The sequence below is a fragment of the Nelumbo lutea genome, chromosome 8 (genome assembly GCF_056320005.1).
Source record: "Nelumbo lutea isolate HS-2025 chromosome 8, American lotus-T2T, whole genome shotgun sequence".
Classification (NCBI taxonomy): Eukaryota; Viridiplantae; Streptophyta; class Magnoliopsida; order Proteales; family Nelumbonaceae; genus Nelumbo; species Nelumbo lutea.
In genome coordinates, this window is record NC_142691.1 from 12,158,861 (window position 1) to 12,186,849 (window position 27,989).

Genomic DNA, 27,989 nt, shown 5'->3' on the forward strand with positions numbered 1-27,989 from the left:
GAAACTGCCACTTGCTATGTTTTTATTTTCTTTTTTCTCTTTCTTGTATTGGTTCTCTGTGGCTGTCCTATCAAATGAGAATATTTCCCTCAACAATCTTCATTAACGTTTCTGCAGAACCCAAAGTGGAACCCATCGAGATTGGAGGATGTTGATCCAAGTGAAGTGGATGCTCTCTTTGAGCCACTGGGCCCAGAAGTTGATGAACTGAGAGTGTGATTCTTAGAAGATCAAATTGTTCCAGTCTTTTAGTTTCTTGTGTTCATAACAGCAGAGAGACTTAAATCGTCATTAAATAGATTGTGATCCTATGGACAAAAGAATAAAAATTGGATGAATGATGCCCACTTCAAACCATAGTTTTGCATCACCATACTATATTTTTATTATTTGTCCATGTAGCTACTATAGTTTTGCATCATCAATTTGCGTGGGAAGGAGCACATTTTGAATATTTGGTACATGACACAGACTGTTCTCATACTAGCTAGAGGAAGGACTGGATACTGACCTGAGCTCCGGCATTTTTTGCTCATAGCGGCTACTCTAAAACATGAAGCAATGTTCTTACACTTGTCAGCCTGAGATTTTATCCAAGCACCAAGCAATAACACCTTCAGACTGGTACTCGGTGCTAATTTGTACTGTAATCTCCCCATGCAACAGCTCTTGAATTCAAGACAAGGAAAATGGCTTCATTAGTGAAGACTAATACCCCAAATGTTGTGCCAAGATGTGGATTCTTCCTGAGTCGCATTGTTTTGCAAGGTTCAAACTTCGAAGTATTGGTATGATATGTATCGGTTTTTCAGGCTGTCGATACGCAAAATAGAAAGTATTTGCGACCAGTATCAACTTTCGACAATAGTAAAGGTGAGTAATAACTACGGTGCAAGGAGGGTTAAATTAAAGGAATATAAGAGTATCGATTGTTTGAAAGTGCTAGATACTAATTTTTGTTGAGAATATGTCAATTAGAATTTTGAGCTTGGCTACTCTACCTACCGGGTCTATTTAATGTATCTTTGGATCGATATTGGAGTGATCTTATGCGGTCTTAACCTAAACCAGAGAGAGAGAGAAAGAGAGAGAGAGATGCAACTACATTCAAAGTCAGTGAAGGATGCATAAGGTTTGTAATGAATCGATATTTTTTAGGTTATTCTCAGAACATTGCTAGTTCCTATTTCCACAGTAATCATTTATATGATGCTAACCATTGTGATCGGATCTGCTGATAATCCATGCTTTATCAACTATAGGCGCTTGCAAGGTTCGAAGTATCAACATGTATTGGCCCATATCGGCCGATACGTATCATTCCGGGGCCCCGTCCGATATGCCGTTATAGTGAGTGTATTGGGGGTCTGACCGGTTCAGGGTGTGGAGGAGACCTAAACCAGCCCCCATGAACCTGCTCCGAAAAAATAAATAAATAAAACATAAAAAAAAGGTATCAATCCGTCCGGTATGCCCGGCGTATCGGGTGTGTCGATATTTTGAACCTTGGGCGCTTGGCAGACCCCACCCTTATCACAGTCAAAATTGGAGCAACTTGTTAACCCAAAATTTCCCAAGTTATGGGCCTTCATTTTATACTTACAGGATCAGATGGAAAGCAGCTCCAGAAGCAGAATCCCCGTTTCATGTAAAATTTTAATAGATGGCATAACAACCCAGCATGTTCAACTACCTTCCAACATGTAATGTGTTGGACCCACCCATCATTAACATTAAAATTCTACGCCCTCAAGGTGGCAGATTTGGGTATATACCTAGACGTTTTTTTTTCCATTCATATAAAAAGTAACGGTTAAGAAAAAGAAAAATAAAAACCAGAAACACTTCGCTTTTGCACATAATCATGCCACCAAATATAAGTACATGTACTTTGTTTAGAAAGAAAAACTCACATGTGGAAAAGCTTCCAAAGTTTGCAGCTTTCCATGTTCAACCTCATTGAGGGTGGTTCATAACAAAATTTGAGTTGGATTTTTTTTTCAAAGTTCAAAGAAAAACGCACTTCATTACCTATGATAAGTCATGCAATTACCTTTAGGAGTACAGATTATTTGGGAAATGTTGCAAAACTCTAGAAAGAGGCTGGAAAAGGCTTCATGTTGGCCAAGCATATTGAAAATTTATTACGCAGAATCCTCTTCCGAATCATGACTACAAGAAAAATACCAAGAAAACAGGGACTAACAAATGACTACAAAAGAAAAAGAGTAGATTTAGGAGCAATCTCCACTCCTCAAGCTCTGTAGCAGCTGTAAATAGCCATCGTTTTCAGGACTGATGTATCTGCATGCATTAATACATAAAATAAAATAAAATAAGATAATAAGAACTTTTCATGAACTGGTTTCTGCCAAAACTATACATACTTTCCCTTCAACATGTTATCTAAAAAGGTGGTTAGGGAGAAGTGGAGAACTTTATTTTTGGATATCTTCTTTTGATTGAAATGATAATATGCAACAAGTGATTGGGAAAATAGGAAAGCTCATACCCGTGTCGAAACAGAAAATCAGTGATGACAAGAGAGCAGTTTGGCTTGAAAAGTTCCACCCTCCGGATGATGTTCATGACATGTGTGACAGGAACCAACTTGAAGCTTTCCACCTCTCCATCTGTAACATTGAGTTGAACTGAAATATCTTATTGAGAAAAAGTTAACAAAAAAAAAAAGAGAAAAACTGAGTCTGAAACCAAAATATTCTGAAGTTTCCATTCTGGTCCAGTGGGAGAAGGCAATTCCTCAAGGGCTGAGCTGCTTGCTTTTCTTCTAGGGTTAAATATTGGCTTTTCTTCAGGCTGGAACCAGTGTTCTAAAAGGCTTAGGCGCATTGGCAAGGCACATTTTAAGGCATGCATCTATCCTAAACCTAGGTGCAGCCCCTTTCAAAAGGCATGCACATGGTGCACCTTGCACCTCAGCCAAGGTGCACACCCTTTTTAAATGTCTTTTTCGTTCTTTTTTTGGAGATTATTATGTGTCTTACACCTTTATAGTTTATCAACTTCTAAATTACCTTTAGTGCATTCACATGCTTGAATTGTTGAGTGGTTGAAGCACTTTAATAGGATCCGCATATGTTTTCTTTCACTTCCACATTTTCACTTTGAATATGTTTTATATGTTATGCTTATGAATTTTATTTTGAGCCACTAGGCTTTCTAGAACATTTAATTTCTTTTAAAATTCAGGTTGGCATTTTTTATGTATTACTTATTTTTATTAATTTTTTTAATTTTTCAAAAATTTGTGTATTGCTTCAAAAAGGCACATGACTTGCTTTGCACCTTATGCCTTGCGCACTAGAAGGCCTTTGCACTTCTAAAACACTGGTTGAAGGTGATATTGTAGTGATTAACTGAGACTTTCGATGTTGATGGAGATCAAGCCTTTGGACTTCTTATTAGTGAAGATAAAGCATCGGCTACTTACTTGAATAGTTCTTTCAGGTGGGTTCCCAGAGTGGCTATTTCCTTACTTGATTCCCTTGCAAGAAGTGGGATTAAAAGGCCCGAACTGCTATGGAGGGGAGGTACTAGGCCAGGCCCAAGGATGTAACAATAAAGCTAACAACTACTGTAATATGGCATATATTTTTCTGGTTTTGGTCATTTAAATGCTGCTTGGGCCTCTTTCTTGTTCCCTGCTGTTAAAACTCAACACCGGTGGTCCATGAAAATTTATAATGTGCTATAGAAGGAAACCTTATCCCAATGGGCTTAAAACTTTTTGCTCTTTTTTTGTTTAATCCACCTAATGGATTGGACCTCCTACTTTAATTAATTAATTATCTTTCTTTTTTTTTTTAGGGGGGGGGGGGGTGCCGCCTTCATAGTATGGGGAAAGAAGAGCATCGATTAAAATTACTTACCTTGATTTGTTGGAATGAATTCATCAGGAAGTTCTAAATCATAGCAGAAAAGGACATCTCTTTTGAAACCATAACCATTGATATCCATGTATGAAACAACACCAACTGGGACAGCTCTGCAACACAAGCATTACATACACATCATCCCAATTATGCATGAAATGAAAATAAACATATTAAAATAAAGTAATGGATAATCAGATATCAATAAAGTTCCAACTTTTAAAATTAAAGTCCACCTTTTGGGTTCTTTAATAGTCAATTTGAATTTCAAGAAGGAAAAATGAATGAAATAGTAACTTGGAAATTATACTCTACCTATTGGAAATGGATCTAGGTATTCCTGCTTCTTCTTCACATTCCTTCAGAATATTCTCTTTACATGTGATCCCATGGGGCTGCATTTACCATGCAGATAACATAAACCTCAAGAAAATGGTGGTAATTTGAATGCAAATATGCTCAAATAAGTAAAAACCTTCATCAACACAATAAGCAGATTGCTCAGATCAGCATCTGCAACCCACATATTGGTTAGATGTGTGAAAACCTTATTTAGTCCTAGGTTACAGTAAAGAAGAAGAAGAAGAAGAAAAGGGTTTGGCCAGTAGAGGAAAATCAGTCTTCTCTCTAGTCGACCCACTTGTATTTATCTCCAATAACATAGTTACAAGAAAGACCATATTGTCCCTCATAAGTGGTGGGACACATAACTTAAACTTAAATAAAACAAACCTTTCACTCTCAAATAGATAAACCCAAATGACCAAAATACCCCTGTTTTGTGTACTCTAACACTCCCCCTCAAGCTAGAGAGTATATGTCATATAGTCCTAGCTTGTCACAAATATAATCTACTCTGCCCCAAGACAATCCCTTTGTAAAGAGATATGCCCACTGATTTCCTAAGCTCACGTGAGATGTGGTTACCACTCCACTTATCACTTTCTCTCTCACAAAGTGACAATCGACCTCAATATGCTTGGTTATCTCATGGAAGACTGGGTTGGAAGAGATGTGAACAGCAGCTTGGTTATCACAGTATAGTCTCATGGGTTTGTCAACCGAGAATCCCATCTCTTGTAGCAAGTTCTTCAACCATACTAGTTCACATGTGGTATGAGCCATAGCTCTGTACTCAGCTTCTGCACTACTTGCCACCACCGTTTGTTTCTTGCTCTTCCAAGTTACAAGATTGCCACCAAAGAAGGTACAATACCCTGTAGTTGATCTCCTGTCTGATATAGAACCAGCCTAATCAACATTTGTATACCCTACTATTTCAAGAGTCCCTCCACTTTGGTATAGCAAACCACGACCTGGAGCACCCTTCAGGCACCTAACAATCCTTAGAACCACTTCCCAATGAGGAATCTGAGGATGTTGCATAAACTGACTCACCATACAGCAAATGCTATATCTGGTCGGGTAATAGTCAAATAAATCAACGTTCCCACCAACCTCCTGTATCTTCCAGGATCATCAAACTCTTCACCTGCATCAACACTCAACTTGACTTCCAAGGATGGACATGGGCATCCGATTGATGAGAAAACAGGACATGAGGACAACATAGAACAAAAAATTAGCGTGAATTTTATGTTCCTAGATACAGCTAAAGAAATCTGGGATCATGCTAAGAAACTATATTCCGGGCAAGACAATACAACTAGGGTGTATTAGTTGTACCAAGAGTACTTTAATCTGAAGCAAGGCAGTCAAAGCTTGGAGGAATACTATGTAAGTCTAAGGAATATCCGAAATGAGCTCAATGGGTATCATCCTCTGACATAGGATGTTCAGATTCAGCAACAACAGCGTGAGCAACTTGATGTGACAAGGTTTCTAGTAGGTTTGAAGGCTGAATATGAGCTTGTCCGAGCACAAATACTGGGGGGCTTTGCTCTTCCCTCACTTGAAGAAGTTTTTGCCTGTCTTAGGAGGACATCTATTGAGTCTGTAGAGCATTCTTCTCTCTCAAACCATATGTCTAGGACTCCTAATGTATTTTCTTATCTTTCTCGGTCCTCCGCATCTCAAAGAGTTACTCTTGCTAATGGTTCTACATCTCCCATCTGTGGTGTTGGTGATGTTGATCTCTCCTTGTCTTTATCATCTGTTTTATATCTCCCCAAGTTCCCCTTTAACCTTATGTCTGTTAGTAGATTAACCAAGTCACTTAATTGTTCCATAACCTTTTATCCCTCTTCTTGTGTGTTTCAGGATCTCAAGACGGGGATGAAGATTGGTGGAGGGCATGAGGCAAGTGGATTGTATTACCTTGATGGTGGTGGCCCTCCAGTAGCTTTTCAATCATCTCTTACTCCTCTTCAATGGCACTGCAGACTTCGTCATCCTTCTCTCAAGGCTCTGATACCATGTGAAAACCTTATTTAGTCCTAAGTTATAGTAGAGAAGAAGGAGAAGAAGAAGAAGAAGAAGAAGAAGAAGAGGAGGAGAAGAAGAAGAAGGGTTTGGCCAGTAAAGGAAAATCAGTCCTCTCTCTAGTCGACCCACTTGTATTTGTCTCCAATAACATAGTTACAAGAAAGACCATATTGTCCCACATAAGTGATGGGACACATAACTTAAACTTAAATAAAATAGACCTTTCACTCTCAAATAGATAAACCCAAATGACCAAAATATCCCTGTTTTGTGTACTCTAACAAGATGGAAAAACACAAATCTAACCTTGCAATGACTATTCGTTTCTTCAGAGATATACACATTCAGGTTCCAGACCACGGGATTCTCTGGATAAGGACTTTCTTCCTCTCCATTCAGTAAGTAGCAGATTTAAGTGTTCCATGGAGAAACTGGTGGACCTTGTGAGTATTCTAAATGCTCCTGCAATTTGCCTTCTCTATAATGAGTAACTAGGCATTACAACCAAAAGACAAATAAAGTTGCAGGTTCAAGTGTTTCAAGGTAAGGAGTGGTGTGGCTTGTTATAGACATCTGATCCTGCCTTCTGCCTCCTCAATCATGAGTTCCATCAGACTGGCCCTAACTTGGCCCAAAAAAAACTAATCAAAATCAATCTCAAACTTCTGTAGCGCACCCCCCAGTGTGTTGGAAACAGATTAACAGAGAGATCCCTTGGGTCCTGATCTTGGTGAAACCAGTAAGACCATATCTATCTCCACTCAAAAGCTATGTTTGCATCGTATTTCTCCACTCTAGCCACAAATACTATAGGAAGTTTCTATATTTATTGAAGTTACACAAAATAGTAAGTGTAGCAAAATGAAAACAACAATAAAAATTTTGATTACAATATAATAAGTGGGAGTGAACTAGTCCTGGTAACATGAAAAAATCAAAATAATTTTTTTTCCAGACCAGTCCACCAGCAACAAGATGGTCAAGCATCCCGGGAAAAGTTGGCTTCACTTCACTTCTCTTTCCTATCCACAGAAACTTCTTTCCATCCTTATTGACATAGCCATTCATATGGATGCCATAAACCTAATACCAAAAAAGAAACATATAAAATATAAGAAATACAGAAAACAAATTTTTACAGACATCACATGAATCAATCCCTGAAACCTGAAAGAAGCAAAAGAATAAATCTTGTTGACCTTGACCCTAAGATGCAACATGTGATTCACAAGAAAAGTAAAGCACCTAATTTACCATGAGCACAAAATCTACATCCCAAAATAAGGATGGCATGTGCCAATTAATAAATTTGGAGGTAAACAAGCACACAAATATATACCTTTAATCTTTTCAACAAAATGCTTCATTTAGTGGTTTTCCCTTGGGAACTAACAAGCATATGGTTCCTAATTTTTCAAGAATTGTCGCATGATTTTAAGGAAAAAAGATCTTACAGTCAAGCATGGAAATGAGAGATCACCCAGAAGGAAAGGAAAAACCAACACAAACCAAACAGAATACAAATCAACTCCCACCACCATCCAGTTCTGTGATTGACCAAAATCCCACTCCAAATTCTTCTTTAGAAATCCCTAAAAGTTCAGGTAAAGGTAGAACCCAATCCAGGATCTTGTTGCTGATTTCTTAAGCAATTTTCTCTTTGCTCCTGATAGGCCCCCAGTTAACCTTACGTATGCTAGGAGAAAGAAAAGGCAGCATGATTAGACATGGCGCATTTATGGAGGAGGTCAGAAGGGAATAGGAAGAGTCTTGGGGCATTTATAGCTATGTCAGTTATGAATAAGAAGAGTTTTTGGGCATTTATAGAGGGAGTCAGTTATGCTATCAGAAGAGTATAAGAAGGGGCTTTGGGGGATGGGGGGCGACATGTTTTTTTATTGAGTAAAGAATATTGTGTGTGTTTGGAAGAGCCGGCGGTCTCTCGAAGAACCGACCAACTGTTAATGTTTTCTGCTGAATGAATACTAGTCTCTTTTGTTGATGTTCGAGTGTGTGAACGCTGCTGTAAGTCTGTGAACTGCATGTCAAATTTCTGGGTCATACCAGTGGTATCAGAGCACGTCTTTCCTCGGCCATGGTGACAGCTAAGGAAGTGGCGTCGCAGGTTGAGGGTTTCGAAGAACACCTGTCTTCTCTGCATTCTGTATTTCATTTGGAGATGGATGGCTTACGCAATGAGTTTCAATGACTCGATCCAGATAAGGTAGCTGCTGGACTTTCGAAGAACTCGGTACAATCTCTGGAAAGAGGCGTTCAAGATCTGGTGAGACGTTTTGATTTGTTGCTTCAGCAACAGGCCTATTCAGCTCCTTTGTCTACAACTGGCATTGCTTCTCCTTTAGTCGCACCGAGTCGTGCGGCTGACAAAGGGAAGAGTGCAGCTTTCCCGACGTCTTCTTCAATGTCAGTCCCAGAACATACTTCTGATTCACTTCCTCGGAAGTTGGAGTTACCTATCTTTGATGGGGAAAATCCTGACGGCTGGATTTTTCGCGCGGAGCGCTATTTTGAGAATGGCTTGCTTCCAGCAGAGCGTCTGCGAGCTGCAGTTGTCTGTTTAGAGGGCGATGCATTGGCGTGGTATTACTGGGAAGATGGTTGGCGACCTTTTCGTGGTTGGACAGAATTCAAAGAGCTCCTCCTTGAACGTTTTCGATCGACTCAGGAGGGGAATTTACAGGAGCAGCTCTTCTCATTACATCAGTCTTCTACTGTTAAGGAATATCGTCGCCAATTCGAGGTGCTCTCCACTCCCTTACGAGACCTTCCGGTAATCAGTCCAAATAAGAGCAAGTGTTTTGGGCTGATAGAAAACTCTAGTTATTGGGATGAATCAGAGTCCCGATGTAGGGATTACAATGGGCACTTGGCAACACTGACATCAGCCAAGGAACTAAGTTTTGCTGGAAAACTCTGCACTAATACAACAAGAGGCTGCTGGGTTGGAGGAAGAGGCTTCAATTCTACAGGTGGTTTTAGTTGGAAATGGTCTGACAATGCAACACATTGGAATGAGTCCATCTCCCCTGGGGCACCATTTCACTCCAATTGCTCCAATTCATCATGCAAAGGCATTAATCAAATCAATACCTGTACATCGGTGACTAATGGCCAGCCAACCCTTGTGGGTGAGAGATGCAACAACTCTCATGAGTTCATTTGTATGCTTGATATAGAGAACAAATGCTACCACCTGCGCCGCCACAAGGAGTATCTTGTCATCCTTGCAACTGTTAGTGGGATGATCCTTTGCACAACTTTGGCTGTTGTAATTTGGTTGTTTGCATACAGGAAGAGCAAGAGACACAGAAGGTCTCGCAAAGCATCTAATCCATCAACATCTGCATCAGTTACCCCATCAGGGAAAGTCTTCAGCAATGAGGAACTGAGGCCAATTACATAGAATTTCAGTGAAGGTAACCGTCTTGTTGGAAATGCCAAGACTGGTGGCCCATATAGTGGGTTTTTTCATGATGGAACAAGGGTAGTAGTCAAGAGATTGAAAAGGTCTAGCTTTCAAAGAAAGAAGGAATTTTATTCAGAGACTGGAAGAGTTGCAAAGCTCCGATATCCTGCTGCCTTGCGCGGAGTGCGTCCATCCACTATGCATGGAGTTACTGGTTGGAAGTGCTTATTCATTGGCAGGACCTGCCTGATTTTGAAGATTCTTGGGAGCCTTTGGACTTAATTCGAGACCAATTTCCTCATTTTAACCTTGAGGACAAGGTTAAACTTTGGGCGGCGGGTAATGATAGGCCCCCAGTTAACCTTACGTATGCTAGGAGAAAGAAAAGGCAGCATGATTAGACATGGGGCATTTATAGCTATGTCAGTTATGAATAAGAAGAGTTTTTGGGCATTTATAACTAGGCCAGCTGGGCATTTATAGAGGGAGTCAGTTATGCTATCATAAGAGTATAAGAAGGGGCTTTGGGGGATGGGGGGCGACATGTTTTTTTTTAGTAAAGAATATTGTGAGTGTTTGGGAGAGCCGGCGGTCTCTCGAAGAACCAACCAACTGTTAATGTTTTTTGCTGAATGAATACTAGTCTCTTTTGTTGATGTTGGAGTGTGTGAACGCTACTGTAAGTCTGTGAACTGCGTGTCAAATTTCTGGGTCATACCAGCTCCTTGATCTCCCCTTGAAAATTCTTCTGTTCCTTCTTTCCAAACTTCCAAACAGACAAGGAATAAGCTCCAAATTAGTTTTGCATGATTTCCTATCATCAAAACATGATTCTAGGACTATCTATCTACACACACACACACACACACCCACACACATATTGGTATGGAAAGAAAGTGCAAAGAAGAAACAGCATCAGAAAAGAGAATAATCAAATACCAACTAAAATGGAAATGGAGGAAGAAAGATCCAATGGCCTCCACTGAAATCTTCAAATTGTAGACCAGATATAGGAATACAATATGGGCAAAGGGTATATTCAGCAATGGAAATAGAAAGAGGTGCTTCACAGCTGGGAAGACTATGTGGCTTACTTGACTTAAAGGAACTTAAGGGAGATAATCCCTACCCTGTTTAGTCCTGCTTTCTTCTCTTCATTCCACTAGGAAGGAGAAATCATGTGTAGATGCATGATAACATTCACTGTTTTTTTTTTTTTTTTTTTTTTTTTTTGTAGATAGATAACATTCAATGTTTTGGAGCATACGATAGGAACATATGCTTGGAATTTTTTTTCTAGTAAAAGACAGAATGATGACAACATCTCAGATCTGATCTCAAGTGGCACTCTGCAACTTGACGAGGGACTAGTTCAATGAGATCTTGACTAGCCAGGTTGTCAGAAGTTGGTAGGCTTATTGCAAGCTCTAGGGTTTGCAAACAGGTTACCATCATCCTAATGAGCTGCAAAGCTTGACTTCAATGGATGCTCCCTGGAGGACCCTGTTGGACAGTTTTGTATGCCCTTAGCTTCAATCAGAATGATGTACATCATGAGTTTATTGTAAATGAATAAAAGTACATATTTGATTCATGTTCCCTTGGTATGTTTCTGTGTAATACCCTTAAACTGGACACTTAATGAGACTCGTGTTAGTTTAGAATGTTCACAGCCAGTGGGTCGGTCTGGGGAGACCTATCCTGATAAGGTTGACACTGATATGCCACCAAGTCGGTTGGGGTAGCTTGTCTCAGCTGCCAGGGTGAGACCCTAGGCACATGCAGTGTAGGATCAATTGAATCTTTGAACCGGACCAAATTTCCAGTATTGCCCTGGACCTTGGAGATTAATGGGCAAAATTGGAAAGTTACACCCGATCCCTAAACTCGATTATGATACTGCACTAGGTGTCAGATTGGGTTGTCTTTGATGTACCAATCAGTGAGATCCTTAGTGGGGGTCAAAACCTGGGTATGTTGGGACAGTCTGAGAATTCATCTAAGTGGGTGATCATAGTGACAGGATCAGCCCCTTTGTCGAACAAAGGTAATGATCGGGGATGCACTCTCACTAATGGAAACCAAGACTGCCGGCGGCCGATTTCAATTGTTGAGATTTGTTTTGCAAAGTATATTTTATATGAGATATAAAAATATATATTATGGTTTCTAAAATGTTTGCAAAAGGTTTTAATTCTCGGGATCCATATAAGCAGAGAGTGCAACACTGTTCCTTGCAGCCGAGGGAGAAGTCCTCTCTTGTCGGGTAGTGTTTGATCATTATTGGCTGAGAGGTTAAGTGTAAGACCATTGAGGATAATACCCGATGGGCTAATATTGCATTTGCCCACAATCCCTGGGTGTTACAAGGTGGCTTGGCCCAGGGACCACTTAGGGTAAGTGTTGGGCCCATAGAGCCCATTTGATGGGTTTCAGGGGGTGCACTGTCCACAACTGTGTATTCGGCCAGGCCTTGTAACAAAGGTTGGGTCGAACCCATGTGGCTGATGTATAGATCAATGCTTGGGCCCCACGCCATACAAGGAAGCCCAACTGGGCAGCAGATAGGAAGACTAAGTGAGCACATAACCTTAATGGGCCTTAAGCCCATTTCGAACTGGGCTAATTTAATGAGTTAAATATGGGGCGAATTCTGAGATGGATTAGCAGATAGGATAGGGTCTTAACCCTATCCACTCAGAGAGCCCAGATCTGAATGTGATTCAGATCTAGAAACCTCCTAATGAGATTGGGAGAAGGCTGATCTAATCTGCAGATAAGATAAGGGTTTATCTTTATCACCTAAAGGGATGTCTGATCCAAATATGATTTGGATCAGCAACTCCTAATTGGATTAGGAGCTGATCCTTTAGGGTTACAAAAGAAGGAAGGGGCGGTAGCCTTTAGAAGACACATATTCACATCATCTTCAGAGCTGAAATCACAGAAGGAAGAATTAAGCAACCTTGCAGAATTCTTTCTTGCCGCCTCCTTCTTGCTGCCTACCTTGCCAGTTCGATCTCCAGTTGTGGGAGAAGTCAAGATTTGATCTTGATATCAGTTCTTTGTGAAATGACTGATAGGAAGCTATGCTCACGTGCCATCCTACTGTTTCTTGCGAAGGAACAAGTTCTTGGAAAAGAACATTGTTGATTCTGCTCCATCCTGCACTGCGCCATCTTCAGTGGGAGCAGTCTTTAGATCCTTCCTTGGGCGTGAACACCTCCACTGGGAGATATTACTTCTCCGTATCAGGTATAATTCTCTCCCACTACTTTTGTTCAGATCTGGTTCAGTTTATGGTTCAAGATTGATCCTTGAAAATATGATTTTCTAAATAGGGAATGCGATTCCCAATTGAAGGGAGAGAAAAAATTTTGAAATTCGCCCACCTTATTCCGCAATTTTGGGCGTCCATACGATGGATCTCTCATCCCTTCAGACCCAAGATGCTCTGGAGTTGGTGGTGCTTTTAGGGTTGGGCATGTCAATATAATCATGGTCTTCTCCAGCCCAAATGGCTAGGACAACTCCGTGCATGCTGAGATCATGGCTCTTATATATGGTTTTAGATTTGTGCTCTCTGGATTTTGAGAGTGAAGGTGGAAGACAGTTCTTAGCTCATCACTGGATGGATGACAGAATACTCAGTTGGCCATTAACCATTGAGACATCATATAAGAGAGGCTAGGGACTTAACAGCCAGGGTGAACAGCTCGTTCAGCTGGCTACCAAGGTCCACTGACCTCCCAATTTTGGGCCTTGGCTGAATATGAGACATTGTTTAGTGCAATGGTAAATCAAAGGCTGAATATCCATTTTGGGAACACCATGTCCAAATGGCGTGAATTGGAACTTGGGCTTCAGAAGGGGACTAAGGGAAAATGAGTGTGAATCTCTAATTCGGTTACTAGACCTCTTAGGCAAGGATTTAAATATCAACACGATACACCCGATACGGGGGCGTATCGTATCATTATCGGCCTATGGAAATATGAGATACGCTATGAACAGAAGCATATCCCGTGAGTCGTATGTATCATAGCGATACAGATGCATATCGGCCCATATTGCACCGTATCGGCCGATACACATCAATATGCAATGTTTCTCTATAAAAAACTACAGGCATTATGATTCGAACTTGGATCACCAGAGTGCGCCCAAAGCCTTGCACCATAAATTCTACAAATAAAATATTAAGAATAGAATAATTATTTTAATACTTAAAATTTATAAATTTGCAAATGATATGTATATTAAAATTTTGTATATATTTTTACAAATTGTTATTTAATATTTTAATTTATATTAATAAGTAATAACAATATATTTATTATTTATAAAAAAGAAAAATATTGTTTATAAAATATTTAAGAATATAACATTAAATTGAATTTATCAAATCCATTAATCTACATTTATTTCAAAAAATTATTTTTCATATTAGAAAAATTATATAAATAAAATATTAATAAAGGAATAATTATTTTAGTAATTAAAAATTATGAATTTTTATATGATATGTTTATTATAAATTTTAACAAATTTGATATACTTTAAGTTAAGATTAGATTTTTATAAATTATTAATTAATATTTTAATTTGTATTTGAGAATTTAATATTTAGTTAACTTTTTGTTAATGTTAAAAATTAAAAAAGTAAAATAAAAATAATTTATATAATAATTAAAATATAATAGGTGCATATGTTTAGTGCCTTGGACTCTTGATTGATGCATTATAAATAAAATCATATGATATCTATGCATCTTGATATATTAATTATAATATATTTCTTCATATATATCACTAAAATATACATTTCCTATGTATTTATATACTATTTGTCATTATTTTGATATTAAATTTAATGATATTATTGTATTTACAGAATTTGTATGTATTTTCCTAGCGTATCCATGCATTTTCATATTTTTCGTCCATATCCATGCGTTTCCAAAGCATATCCGTATCCGAGTTGTTTGATACGATACTCGATGGCGATACTTTAATCCTTGCTCTTAGGGCAAATTCACTTGGACTCGTCGCTGAAAGACTCTAGAATTTGGGTAGGTTCTTCAGATGGCCTCTTCTCTTGCTCTTCTTTCTTCAAAGTACTTGCTTCCCCCCACCGTCTAGCTGGGGATTTCCCCGTGAAAGAAATCTGGTGCAAGCTTATCCCCCTGAAGATTCAAGCCTTTTATTGGGAATTATTCCTTGGCAAGGTAAACACTTGTGATATGTTGCAGAGAAGAAGGCCATACACATGCCTTTCTCCTCATGTGTGCTCTTTGTGTAAGGAAAGTGGTCAGACTCTACCTCACTTAATGATATCTTGTTCTTTTGTGCTTCGAATTTGGGATTTCTTTCATACTCTCTTTGGTTGCAGGTGGGTTCCCTTTCAAGATGTGGCAAGACTCTTTAACTATGACTCTTAAGACGAAAGAAAAGAGGGATGGTAATGTGGAAAGCAACAAAGGCAACAATATGTTGGGTGCAGTAAGAAGAAAGGAATAACAAGATCTTCTTGGAAAAAATCAAAATAGTAGAGGAAGTGATTGATAGCATCAAGGTGAAAGTAGCTCATTGGGTGAAATCCTTAGAAAGCTTTCAAGTCTTTTCAATCGCAGATATTCTAAGAAACTGGTCTGAAGTAGCACAGTCATCAAGAGTGAGAGACAAGATAAGATGGAGTGGAAACCACTAGGAGGCAATAAAGTGAAACTGAACTTTAATGGGAGCTCCATTGGAAACCCAAGACTATCAGGCATAGGAGGAGAATTCAGAAATTCTGAAAGGAGGATATTGGCCATGTTCTTAGGACCGATTGGAACAGGGAACTCGTTGAAGGCTGAACTCTTGGCACTACTACAAGGTTTGAAGCTAGCTAAACAGATGGGATGCAAGCATATTGAAGTGGAAGGAGACTCAAAAGTAGTCATTTCCTAGGCTACAAACAGCAGCCATACCCCATGGATGTTTAAACATGTGATTAAGGAAGTGGAAAAGATTGCAAAGGAGGTTGAGGCTGAATTCAAATGGGATCAAAGGAGTGCAAATGGGCTAGATGATTATCTAGCAAAACAAGGGGCATTGAGACAGCAATTATTTTGGGCTGCACTGTAATGAGGGAAGAAAAGAGGGTTCAAATGGGATCATCACTCCCATCACTAAGTTGTATAAACTATTTCTAATCTGAAAGTTAAATAAAATCCATGCTTACTGATAAAAAAATGGTAAATCAAGGGCTGACAAGCATGAGAACATGGGTTCAGGTCTGAGTCAAAAAAATGCCAAAGGTTAAGCCAGAATTCAGTCCACCCTTCCCAAGGCCCTAAATAACCAAGAGCTAGAGACCAACATTAGTATTGACCTTCTTGGCTAAATGAATAACTCAGCCTGGATTATGTCAAGCAAATGATTCATCTTCCCCAAAGAGACCATTGCCCATGAACCTTGTGATATGGCTTGTATCCATGCTATGACCATGGTGGAGTCCCTTTCACAAGAATTCTGTCCATACATGAGGCAAAACCCAACCTTCTAAATTGCCAAAGTTAATCCTAGGGGTGGCAATTTTCCCCATTTCCCCGATCCCCATGGGGATCCGCCCTGAATGGGGCAGGGATGGGGTTGATTTTTCCCCTGCAGGGAGGAATGGGGAAATTTTCATCCCCGTTACAGGGGACAGGGCGGGGACAGGGAGAGCACTCCCCGCCCTGCGGGGACTCCAATCTCCACTCCGTGGGATCCCCACTAATATATATGTATATATGTATGCATACGTTATATATGTATATATGTACACATACGTCTACATATTAATATTTTTAAAAATATGGTTGAATATGTTTGACTATTTTCTACTACAAATGTAAATGTTAATTATTTTATTTTTATTTTTTTAAATAAAATAAGAAACAAAAACAAAACATTATAAAAAATCACAGGGAATGAGGATCCCCGTGGGGACGGGGATGGGGATAACCTTGTCCCCGTCAGCGGGGACAGGGACAGGGACAGGGACGGAGATGGGGATTTTTGTAGGGACGGGGATGGGGATAACCTTGTCCCCGTTAGCAGGGACAGGGACGGGGACGGGGACGGGGATGGGGATTTTTGCGGGGACGGGAATGGGGAGAGGCTCCCCGTCCCCGCCCCACCCTGTTCCCATTCCTAGTTAATCCTATTTTTGCCCCTTTTGTATTTGGATTTTAGTTTTGGTTGCTTCTATGTAGGTTGGCCCTTGTTAATGGGTGCATTTCTAGTTTATGCTATATCTTGTTGCCATCTTCTTTTTAATCATTAACAAATTATAACTATTGATTATTAAAAAAGATTGAGGCAGAAGAGAGGTCAGAAGAGGATCAGGAAAAGTAGGGAACTCCCAAATGACAATAATGCTAATATAGCATATGGACAAAACAGTTAGTCATTCTTTGTGAGTGTGAGAGCACTAGAGAATAGGGTCGACAGAGCAGGATTTCCCTGAATTCTTTCTGTACAGATGGCAATAGGGGTGGCCACGAGCCGAGCTTCTCACGAGCTATTCGAGCTCAGCTCAGCTCAGTTTAAATTGAGCTTCGAGCCGAGTTTGAGCCTGATATATAGGCTCATTTTCTAATCGAACCGAGCTCAAGTTTAGTGAAGCTCGACTCGTTAGGCTTGCGAGCCTAATCAAGCCTAGTATAATAAATAAATAATTTTTTATTTTATGCATACATATACATATATAAATATATATATAATAAATAATTTTTATTATATATAATAATATTTTGTATATAATATTTTTATTTTTTGTATAATAGTAAATAATTTTTATAATTCTTATTTTTTGTATGTAAAATAAAAATATTTTTATATGTACAATAATAAATAATTTTTATCAATAATTCATTGGAATTAATTACGAGGTATTACAATCAAACAAAGGGAGGTAAACTGTCTTCACTCCCCCACAAGCAAAAAAATAGAATTAGAAAGAAGCCCTATACACCCCTTGCTTAGCTAGCTTGTCAGCAAAGGCATTTGCAGTTCTTTTAACCTAGTTGTACTTAACTTCAATATCCTTTGCCAACCATTAAAATTTTTTCCTTTCATTGTTGTATTTCCACAAACCAGGCTTGTCTTCCTTTAACCAACTTACTACTATCTCCAAATCTCCTTCAAGAATCAATCTCCTAATATCCAATTCTTTTGCTCTTTGGATCCCTTCTAAGCTTGTCTTCCTTAATGTTTTGTATGTAAAATAATGTATAGTTTTATTTTTTAGAAAAAAAAAAAAAACTTGGCTTTCGGTCGAGCTTGAGCTGAGCCGAGCTTGAACTTGCAAGCTTTGAATCGACTCGAGCTCGAGCTCAAGTCTCTACCTCGAATCGAGCTCGAGCTCAAGCTCGAGCCTAACACAATTTCAGCGAGCCGATCTCAAATAGCCAAGGATTCGGCTCGGCTCGGCTTGAATCCACCCCTGGATGGCAAAGAGCAGACCAATCCAATTGCTTTTCTTTGGATCACCTCTTCTTGATTAGGAAACCATTGAATATGCAACTATTTCTTCAAATACAAATCTATGACATGGCCTTAATAGCAAAAGATCTCTATAATGTTTTCTATTTCTTATTTGTTATCTCCCTTTTCATTTTGGAAGTTGGAGCTCAAAGAAGTATGTCCTGAAGGACCTATCATATAGGAACAAATGATTTGTTGTCTTTTGTACCTAAATGCAGATAGCACATGTCATTCAAGTTCATTCCTCTAACTATAACTTGTCCAGTATTAAGAACTTCTCTAGGAAATCCGACCATACTATTAAAGTAATCTTAGGATGTATATGGGAACACTACATAAGATTTCTATAATGTGACTATGAATCAAGCTTGCTTGTTTTTTAGTACAAGTAGCTTGGGGACTTGGGGTTGGGTTCAAACCATTATCAAGATTTGGCCTTGAGTTCAGCCTATCAAAAAGGGGATCTTACGAATAAATTCCCAAAATATAAGTAGTATTGAATCATATGGTAGAGTGTGGTGTGGTTTTTCTTAGTATCTTTAGTTATACTGCTCAACAATGCTCAGATTCTGCAGGCACCAACACTGTGACAGTGGCACTAGTTACCCATGTGTATTCATGCCATTTTGATCGCCTTGTACTGAAGGGTGTAATATCCTAGAGAGTATCTCATAATCCAGGTCATCCAGTGGGTCCAGTTATGGTGCTCCAGGTTATACAATCTGCTTTTGCTTTGTCTGGCACTTTGTAAGGTTCTTGACTGCCATGCTGCCCTGCTCAGTGCTTAGTCACGCCATGTAAATCACTTCTAGAATATTTTGTAGGCTTCTTTCCTTGTCTGAAAAAAAAAATTCTTGAGTTTCTTTCTTCCCATATAGTCCATTAGACAGCAGCCCTTACACACCTCCACATTATCCTTACTCTTTTTGTTGGCCAGCTGAAGGAAGAAGAAGCAAATAAGCTTTGCACATTTAATGAGGGATTCGCCTACATCCAAACAAAGAAATAAACCATTCCCAAATACTTTTAGCAAATTGGCAGGAGATTAATAAGTGGTAACCAGTCTCACCATTAGACTTACAGAGAACACATCAATGAGGAGATAAACAACTTTTAGGTCTCTTTCTTTGAAGCAAATCACTTATGTTGATTCTTTCCAGGAAAGTTTCCCAACAAAAACTCCCAACCCTTGGTTGGATAGGCTTACACCAAACTTCTTTAACAAGGAAAGACATTTCAAACTCCAAATTCTAGGTCTTCCCTTCTAAGCCTCCCTTTTATTCCACCAAGAGGATGCTTCTTTCATTGGAGGTGGCAAGAAGATGGATCAACACTTATGACAGGCTATTAAAGAAATGAAAGAACAAGCCACCGGCCTTGTTTCCTCACAGGCCCATATCATGTGATTGAAAGATGAGGACACAACTCCACAGTTGCTGCTTTACTGTCCTGAAACCATCAAACTTTGTCACTTTTCCCTTGATTTTAACATTAATGGAGTGGATGTCTTTGGGCAGCATCGTGGATTTCGTACATCAGTGGAGGTCAGTTCGTCTTTGCTCTCAGGGTAGACTGTAGTGGAAATCAATCAGGCATGCAACCCTATGGGGGGTATAGGAGAAGAGGAACAATCAGATATTTGAAGGAGAGGCATGTGGCATCCCTTGAAGCCCTTAGGACAAAATAGCTTACCCATCTCAGTCTTAGATTTTGAACACCATGGAGTTTAAAGGCATCTCCCTTGATACTAACCAAAGAAACCCAAATGAGGACCTTCAATCATCACTGCGGAACCCCTCAATCAAAAGACCCTCCCTTACCAATCCCAAATAGATGGCTAATTTTGCAATTTGGTGGAAGTTCTCTGGGATTGGAGATACTGGTTCTATAGTGACCTCATTGGAGATACTGGTGCAGTCAAAGTTGAAGTTATGGCTTTGTTGACTGGGTGCAGGATTGATAAAAGGATGCAGTCCCTTTTGAGTCATTGTCATCAAATATGCAAATAGAGCTTGTTAAGGCCATTGGAAATTAGCTCACCACCTCAATGAGATAAGATATAATCTGAGATTATCCCCAACATAGTCAAATGGATTCCAAGAGAATGGAATTCTGTGGCCAATGACTTAGATAATAAGGGAGTGAAGAAAATATTTTTATATAGCAGAAACTCTAAACCCCACTAAGTTTTGGGTTTGAAAATGGAGTTTCAATACTCAAACAATATATTCTGTACACCTTGTACTGACTTAAAAAATGTAATTATAAGAAATTGCATTGACTTAAAATGTAAAGTGCTATCATGTTATGAATAGTGTTTACTTAACTAACCTTTATGCCAAAGTAGGGAGCAGCTGCACGTTCTAACGAAAAAAATTCTGGCTTCCCAAACGATGATGTGACAGGGTATAGCTGATTAGAATCAATGTACACTAGTTAGTGAGATGCAGGACATGGAATACAAACTCACAATATTTTCTGAAATACAAGACATGAATTACAAGCCCATAGAACTGGATCTGAGAAAATTTCAGATATATTATAATTGGAACCACAGATGCAAACTTCACTGAAAACGGAAAACCCTTCACATTCACGTTGGCTGAAAGATGGACAACAAATTGCTTATTTGTTTAGAAATTAGCAATTAGAAAGGTCATGAAATGAACAACACATGGATTTCAAACTCAATGAGCTAGATTTTAGAAATTTTCAATTATACTTATTTCACATGGATGGAGATTTCACCATAAGCAGACAACTACGCACATCTCTCAAATAAAAAGACTACAAGCATTAGATTATTAGATGCAAATGTTAGGTTATTTATCTTCCAATAGAATATAGTCTACTTGTATCATTAGAAAAATCAACAATCATGAGAATTACATTTTAGTAATCGCAATATGTACCTTGTAGTTTCTTGTGATGATTGAGAGAGAGAGAGATACGGATGATAGAAAGGAAAGGCAAAAAACTCAGTACTGGCAGCTGCCAGTTTTCTATTTATATTAATCTTTATAAAAAGGCAAAAATACAAGTATGCCCCTGGCGGCATATCCTAGAATAAAAACAATAGGAAAAGAAAGAAAGAAAGAAAGAAAGAAAGAACTAGTAACTAAAACTGTCCCACTAACATCAATTACAAGTAACACTCAAGCCTTACAACACTCCCCCTGAAGTTGGGCTGAAGATGTCTATCATGCCCAGCTTGTCACATAGCTCATTGTGCCTCCAACACGGAAGTCCTTTTGTGAGGACATCAGCAAGTTGTTCCTTGGTGTTGACATAAGGGATACAAATTTCCCTTTTTTCCAGTTTCTCTCTTATGAAGTGCTTATCCACCTCAATATGCTTAGTCCTCTCATATAGGACCGGGTTGTTGGCAATGTTTATTGCAGCCTTGTTGTCACAATAAAGAGACATAGGATTATGAATAGCAACTCCAAGCTCACCTAGGAGGTTCTTTAGCCAAAGGACTTCAGCCACCCCATGTGCCATAGCTCTATACTCAGCTTCTGCACTTGATTTTGCTACCACACTTTGCTTCTTGCTCTTCTAGGTCACCATATTTCCTCCCACAAATGTGCAATACCCACTAGTGGACTTTCTATCGTCCACTACTCTTGCCCAATCAGCATATGTAAAGACTTCCACCTTCAGGTGATTGTGTTTACTGAATAGTAGGTCTGTTCTTGGATGTTTCTTCAGGTATCTAAGGACTCTCTCTGCTGCCTCCATGTGTGGCTTCTTAGGAGAGTGCATAAATTGGCTCAAAACTCCAACTGAATAGGCAATATCTGGACGGGTCATGGACAGATAAATCAGCTTTCCCACTAACCTTTGGAACTGCTTTACATCTTTCAGAGGTTCACCAATACAGTCACCTAGCTTGTGGTCCGCATCCATAGGAGTGTATGTCGGCCTTGCACCTAACTTACCTGTATCCCGTAATAGATCAAGGGTGTATTTCCTTTGAGAGACAAAGATACCCCTTATTGAACGGGCAACTTCGATCCCAAGTAAATACTTTAGGAGTCCTAGATCTTTCACTTCAAATTTGGATGCAAGGAATTGTTTCAATTTCTGTATCTCTGAACTCCAGCTCCCTGTAATGATGATATCGTCTACATACACTATCAATATGACAACCTGCTCCTGACATCTCTTCACAAAAAGTGTACGATCAGACTAGCACTGTTGGAACCCCATTTCTTGAACTGCCATGTGTAACTTACTGAACCAGGCTCTGGGAGACTGTTTTAAGCCGTAGAGAGACTTCCGTAGCTAGCACACCTTGTTTTCACTTCCCTTGGCAGAGAATTCAGGAGGTTGAACCATGTATACTTCTTCTTCCAAGTCACCATTCAGGAAGGCATTCTTATGTCCAGTTGATGCAATTCCCAATCAAAATTAGCAGCTAAGGATAGGAGAACCCTAATCGAGTTCATCTTAGCCACCGGAGCAAAAGTCTCATCATAGTCAACTCCATATACCTGTGTGTACCCTTTGGCTACTAGTCTTGCTTTGTACCTTTCAACCGTTCCATCTGCCTTGTGCTTAACTGTGAACACCCATCTACACCCCACGGGTTCTTTCCCCTCTGGAGGACCCACCAATTCCCAAGTCTGATTTTTGTGGAGGGCATCAATCTCCTCCTTCATGGCATCTATCCACTCGGAATTTTAAGGCTTCTACAACATTCTTGGGAACAGGGACACGGTCAACTACTGATAGGAAGGCCCGGTACAAGGGAGAGATGTGGTCGTAGAAAACAAAGTGGGTAATGGGGTGTTCGGTAGTGCACGACCTGACTCCCTTTCGTTGAGCAATAGGGATGTCTAGGTCGTCCACAATGGGAGAAAGGTTAGGGGTTGGACTTACCTCCTGGGATTCTGATGATGTCAGTTGCTCAGTGGTTGGCTGCTCCACATTTCTATCACATTGTTGATCTCTCCGACGAGTACGCTGGAAGACACAGAAGGGAGTGAGGTCCGGAATAGAAGGAAGGGACACCTAAACCTGCTTCTCCTCTTCCACGTTACGGCTCTCCCCCTGAGGAGAAGGAGGGAATAATGGCTTCAACTCAAAGAATGACACATCCATAGACACAAAATATTTACGACTAACTGGATCAAAACACCAATACCCCTTTTGAGAGGATGGGTACCCCAGGAAGACACAAGGACTAGACCGAGGGTCTAACTTACCTCTGGATGGAGACAAATCGTGGACAAAGGCCCGACAACCAAAGACTCTCATGGGGATGGAAAATAAAGGTGACTGAGGGTACAGTAACTGATGAGGAGCCATGTAATTTAACACTCTAGAGGGCATGAAATTGATGACATACACAGCTGTAAATATAGCATCCACCCAAAACTTTTTTGGGGCATTCATGTGAAACATCATCACGCGGGTTATCTCAAGGAGGTGCCTATTTTTTCTTTCTGCAACCCCATTTTGCTGTGGTGTTCTGGCACATGAGCTTCTATGAATAGACCCATGGGAGGCGAAGAACTCATTTAGCTCCCCATGGAAGTATTCCTTCGCATTATCGGATTGGAAGATCTGTATTTCAACATGGAACTGTGTAAACACCATCCTCTAGAAGTCTTGCACTATCTTTGGAACCTCGTCTTTGCTACACATAGGGATTACCCATGTATAGCGAGAGTAATCATCAATCAGTGTAATAAAATACCGATATCCACCCTCAGAGGTTACATTTGTAGGCCCCCATACATCAGAATACACAATATGAAAAGGAACATTTGATCTTTTATTGCTGGAATGAAAAGTTGTTCTACATTGTTTACTCAACTGACACGTTTGACACATGAAATCTAACACTGAACACGACTTAAATAAAAGTGGAAACAAACATTTTATTACTTCAAAAGAAACATGACCTAAACGACTGTGCCACAACAAAATTTGTCTCTTATTTGACTGACTATGTGACTCTGAGGATGACACATAAAGACCAACTTTGTTGTCGAGAATGTAGAGACCGTCCACCAGGATCCCTCTACCAATCGTCCTCCTAGAAGTTAGGTCCTGAAAAACACATGAATCAGCAAAAAATGTTACAATACAGTTTAAAGAACTTGTAATGCTACTAATTGAAAGCAAATTTATGAGAAGTTGAGGGACATACAAAACACAATTCAGGTTAAGGCCATGGGGAAGGGATATCGATCCTTGATCTGCAATGGAAGAGAAGGAGCCATCTACAAGTCTCACTCTATCCCTTCCTTACCGGTCATGTGATTTGAGGCCCCTGAGTCAATAATCCAAGGGGAATCTGTGGGAGTGACATGGAATGCAAAAGCCACATTACCTGAAGTGGATGCAAAGGAGGTAGAGGGAGTACCAGTGATTGAGCTATCCAATTGCTACAATGCCCTACCATAAGATTCCAGATGCTCCGTGAATGAATTCATTATATCCTCCGTGGGGTCAGGTTTATTAGGAGAGTCCCGGGTACTACCGGCAACCTGAGTGTCTTGGGTTGCCACATGTGCTGCACTCGTTCTTTTCACGTGACCTTTACCCTATTCTTGATTCTTTGCTGCCCACTTGGGTTTCCCGTGGATGTCCCAACAGGTGTCACGTGTATGTCATGACCTTCTATAGTGGGTACAAAAGAGTTTATCTTTATCATCTGCCTTCTTAGGATCACCTTTCTTCCCTGTTGGGATGTTATTCACCGCAGCCAAGGCAACTTTTTGCTTCCCCTCGGCTGTAACCATCACACTCCGCCTGCTTTCTTCAGATTGGACGAGGGAGTATACTTCGTATACCGTAGGCAATTCCTTGCTTCCTAGAATCTGCACCCTTAATGGTTCATATACAGGGTTCATCCCTAACAAGAAGGCAAACACTCGTTGCTGAGAGATCAGTTTCCTGTAGGCCTTAGCATCATCATCGTGCTTCCACTCTATGGCCTGATAATGGTCCAACTCCTTCCATATGGAGCTAAGAGCCGAATAATATGAGGACAAGCTACGGTTTCCCTGTTTACAAGTGGAGGACTCAGCTTGTAGTTGGTAAATCTTGGCACAATGCCTTTGCTCAGAGTAGGTACTTCTGGCCTGTTCCCAGATCTCACTGGCGGTGTCTACCCACATAAAATTCTTTCACATCAAGTTCCATAGCTGCAAGGAGCCAAGACATCACCATACTGTTTTCTTGGTCCCACCTATCATGTTCAGCTGTATCACCCTTAGGTTTTTTCACCCTTCCATTGATGTAACCGGCCTTATCCCTTGCTGTTACATAGAGTTTTACACTCTTATCCCACTCCAGGTAGTTCAGACCATTCAAGGGGGTGATTGGCATGGGAAAGACCATGGTTTCACCTCCCATACCTGCTATGTTACGGGTTGAGGTGTTTCCCAGTGAGGTCAGTTCCTGACTTTCCATTGAAAATTACAACCAACCAGTCCAAAAGCCACCTAACAGCACAGCCGCCACAACTGGAATGTGGCAACTCAGGGTTTACTCCTAGGATGTGAGCAACAAGCTATTCAATATTGCAGAGAGCACAAGAACTATTGCTGAGAATGAGAGATCAGTCACTACAACGTCCAAACAAAACAATAAAGTGTCCAGTCATCGGTTCAGCACCACCAATACAGACATTACTGTCAGTCTGAATGTGGTTCTCCCACTCTAACCATCCAATTATTCAAACTAGTAATCATATAATCAAGGCCTAAGCTCTATGCACCATTGGATAAAGGAGACTGAGAGAAACTAAAACTAAAACACACATGTTCAACACTAGATCAGAACCTGGTAGGGTTTCATTGCACCATCAACACCCTCCTTTGATTAGGGTTTCAGCAGACCAGCACCATCCCACGGTCAGACACAGCTAGGGTTTTCAGCAACTGTCGCATGGAGCCACTAGGGTTTTCAGAAGTACAACCGCAGGACTGACTAGGGTTTTTGCAAGCACAGATGCCAAAGAGAATTAAGAAACACAAGCCGCCGCCAGGTTTTTTCCTCCTTTTCCTTCTGAAACAAAAGTAGTCACATCCAATCCCCTTCAGAAAGACTGATGCTAGGATCATAGGTCTTCTCCAGCCCAGAAATTCTGCTCTGATACCATGTAGTTTCTTGTGATGATTGAGAGAGAGAGAGAGAGAGGTACGGATGATAGAAAGGAAAGGCAAAAAACTCAGTACTGGCAGCCGCCAGTTTTCTATTTATATTAATCTTTATAAAAAGGCAAAATACAAGTATGCCCCTGGCGGCATATCCTAGAATAAAAACAATAGGAAAAGAAAGAAAGAAAGAAAGAACTAGTAACTGAAACTGTCCCACTAACATCAATTACAAGTAACACTCAAGCCTTACAGCATACCTCATTCCGTGTACCTGGAATTAGTCCTCCCAAGCAGTTAATTACACCTGCAACTGCTTCTGTCCTATCCTCTGATGACTTAAGTGATGGGTTTAGAGTGATATAGCCACCAAAGTGACTGCTATAGGATTTATCTTCTAGAAAGTCAAACACATTGTGGAACTCCCTAAGGTGGTTTGCAAAGCTGCACACAATCAAATGATCATATCGTGAAGAGGTGTATCCATGATATATCCAAACTCTGGTGGCCAAAAGAATGTTGAATGGATTTTTTTTTTCGATCAATAACAGAAACTTTATTAAAGAAAGGATCAACAATTACAGCATCCAAGGAGAGAGGCAAACTCTCTTAGCCCTCCCCAAAGACAACAATGTTCAATGGAATTTCCTTAGACAAAAGAAAATTTCAGATTTCTTTAGAAGCCGTAAAAGAGAGGGAACTATGTATGACTTTTCCAGGCAAAACACATGTCACTTGAGCTGCTGACAAGGATAACTCAAATCTAGCTAATTCCGTTTACACATTGACACTTGGAATGGGTTGAAATTGAAAGCATGGAAAGAAAATGCTATTTAAGCACTTTGATTTAACTGTTTAAGTAGATGAGAAAATGAACCAAGGGAAGTATGAAGAAAACTATAATAGACACCAAGTGAAAGGCAATACTGATATATGATATTTAGGTGGTAAATCAATAATGTAATGAATTTATTAAAGAACACCAATTGGTAAACTACAAAGCCCAGATTTTTTTTGGTAAAACAAAGCCCAGATTCAGTTTATTGAATCCAAAAGGATGCAAGTGCATACCTATTGTGGATATATCCAACGATTTGTTCCTCAATAACAAAAGGGATGAATTCGGATTTCTTTTCCTGTAAGTAGATATGGACAAAACGACAAATTCGACATTCAACTGTCAGAATTCACTCTCCTTCAACAATAGAAAACAATTTCATAGCAGAAATACAAACGACCTACACAATCAAACAATGAAAAGAGAGATAGTACTTACACATCCTCGATTACAAGCTTTGACCCTTTCGAAGAATCCTTGAAGGTCTGAAGAATCATCCAAGTCATTGTCAGCTTGTGAAATTCGGAAAACGTCGTCCCAGCTGAAGCTATTCGCCATCATAGAACGGGAATAAAACCTTATCGGATTGAACTGGGGCGAACGTGTCGGAAATGAGATACTTGTTCGAAGGAGAGGAGAGAGAGTTTTGCATAATGAGGAAAAAGAGATCGAGATTCGATGGGAGAGGAAAGGATTACAGGCCATGAGCTCCGAAGTTGTCTGCATTGTGCACCACAGAATACTGAGTGGTTGAGTCTGTGTCGAACTGGCAGCTGCAATCTTTTACTGAAATGGGCCAAACAACCTTCATTCTGTAT

The 27,989-nt window shown here is 39.9% G+C and overlaps 2 protein-coding genes across 7 annotated transcripts in view; one reads left to right on the forward strand and one right to left on the reverse strand.

Annotated features, from left to right (window-relative positions):
- Positions 1-357, forward strand: part of LOC148842752 (3-hydroxyisobutyryl-CoA hydrolase-like protein 3, mitochondrial) — a 33,271-nt gene extending 32,914 nt beyond the window's left edge. For all 3 annotated transcript variants that reach the window (XM_088957879.1, XM_088957880.1, XM_088957878.1), the window contains one exon: positions 118-357. Coding sequence is in view for 1 of the 3 variants with exons in the window: in XM_088957878.1 (XP_088814004.1) it covers positions 118-219 (102 nt within the window). In the remaining 2 variants the exon portion in view is untranslated. The remainder of the gene's footprint in view (positions 1-117) is intronic.
- Positions 358-1,865: 1,508 nt separating this feature from the next.
- Positions 1,866-27,989, reverse strand: LOC148842753 (nudix hydrolase 20, chloroplastic-like). 4 transcript variants are annotated; one of them, XM_088959155.1, is made up of 9 exons: positions 27,610-27,989; positions 27,405-27,469; positions 26,594-26,777; positions 20,551-20,631; positions 7,236-7,361; positions 4,209-4,288; positions 3,891-4,006; positions 2,513-2,633; positions 1,866-2,304 (listed from the first exon to the last, which is right to left on the reverse strand). In XM_088959155.1, the coding sequence occupies exons 1-9, from the start codon at positions 27,895-27,897 to the stop codon at positions 2,235-2,237; spliced, it is 1,131 nt and encodes a 376-aa protein (XP_088815281.1). In that variant the 5' UTR covers positions 27,898-27,989; the 3' UTR covers positions 1,866-2,234. The 4 variants fall into 4 exon arrangements, with proteins under 4 accessions (XP_088815281.1, XP_088815277.1, XP_088815280.1 ...); XM_088959151.1 differs by having other exon boundaries at positions 2,513-2,651; positions 27,610-27,897; XM_088959154.1 differs by lacking the exon at positions 7,236-7,361 and having other exon boundaries at positions 27,610-27,983.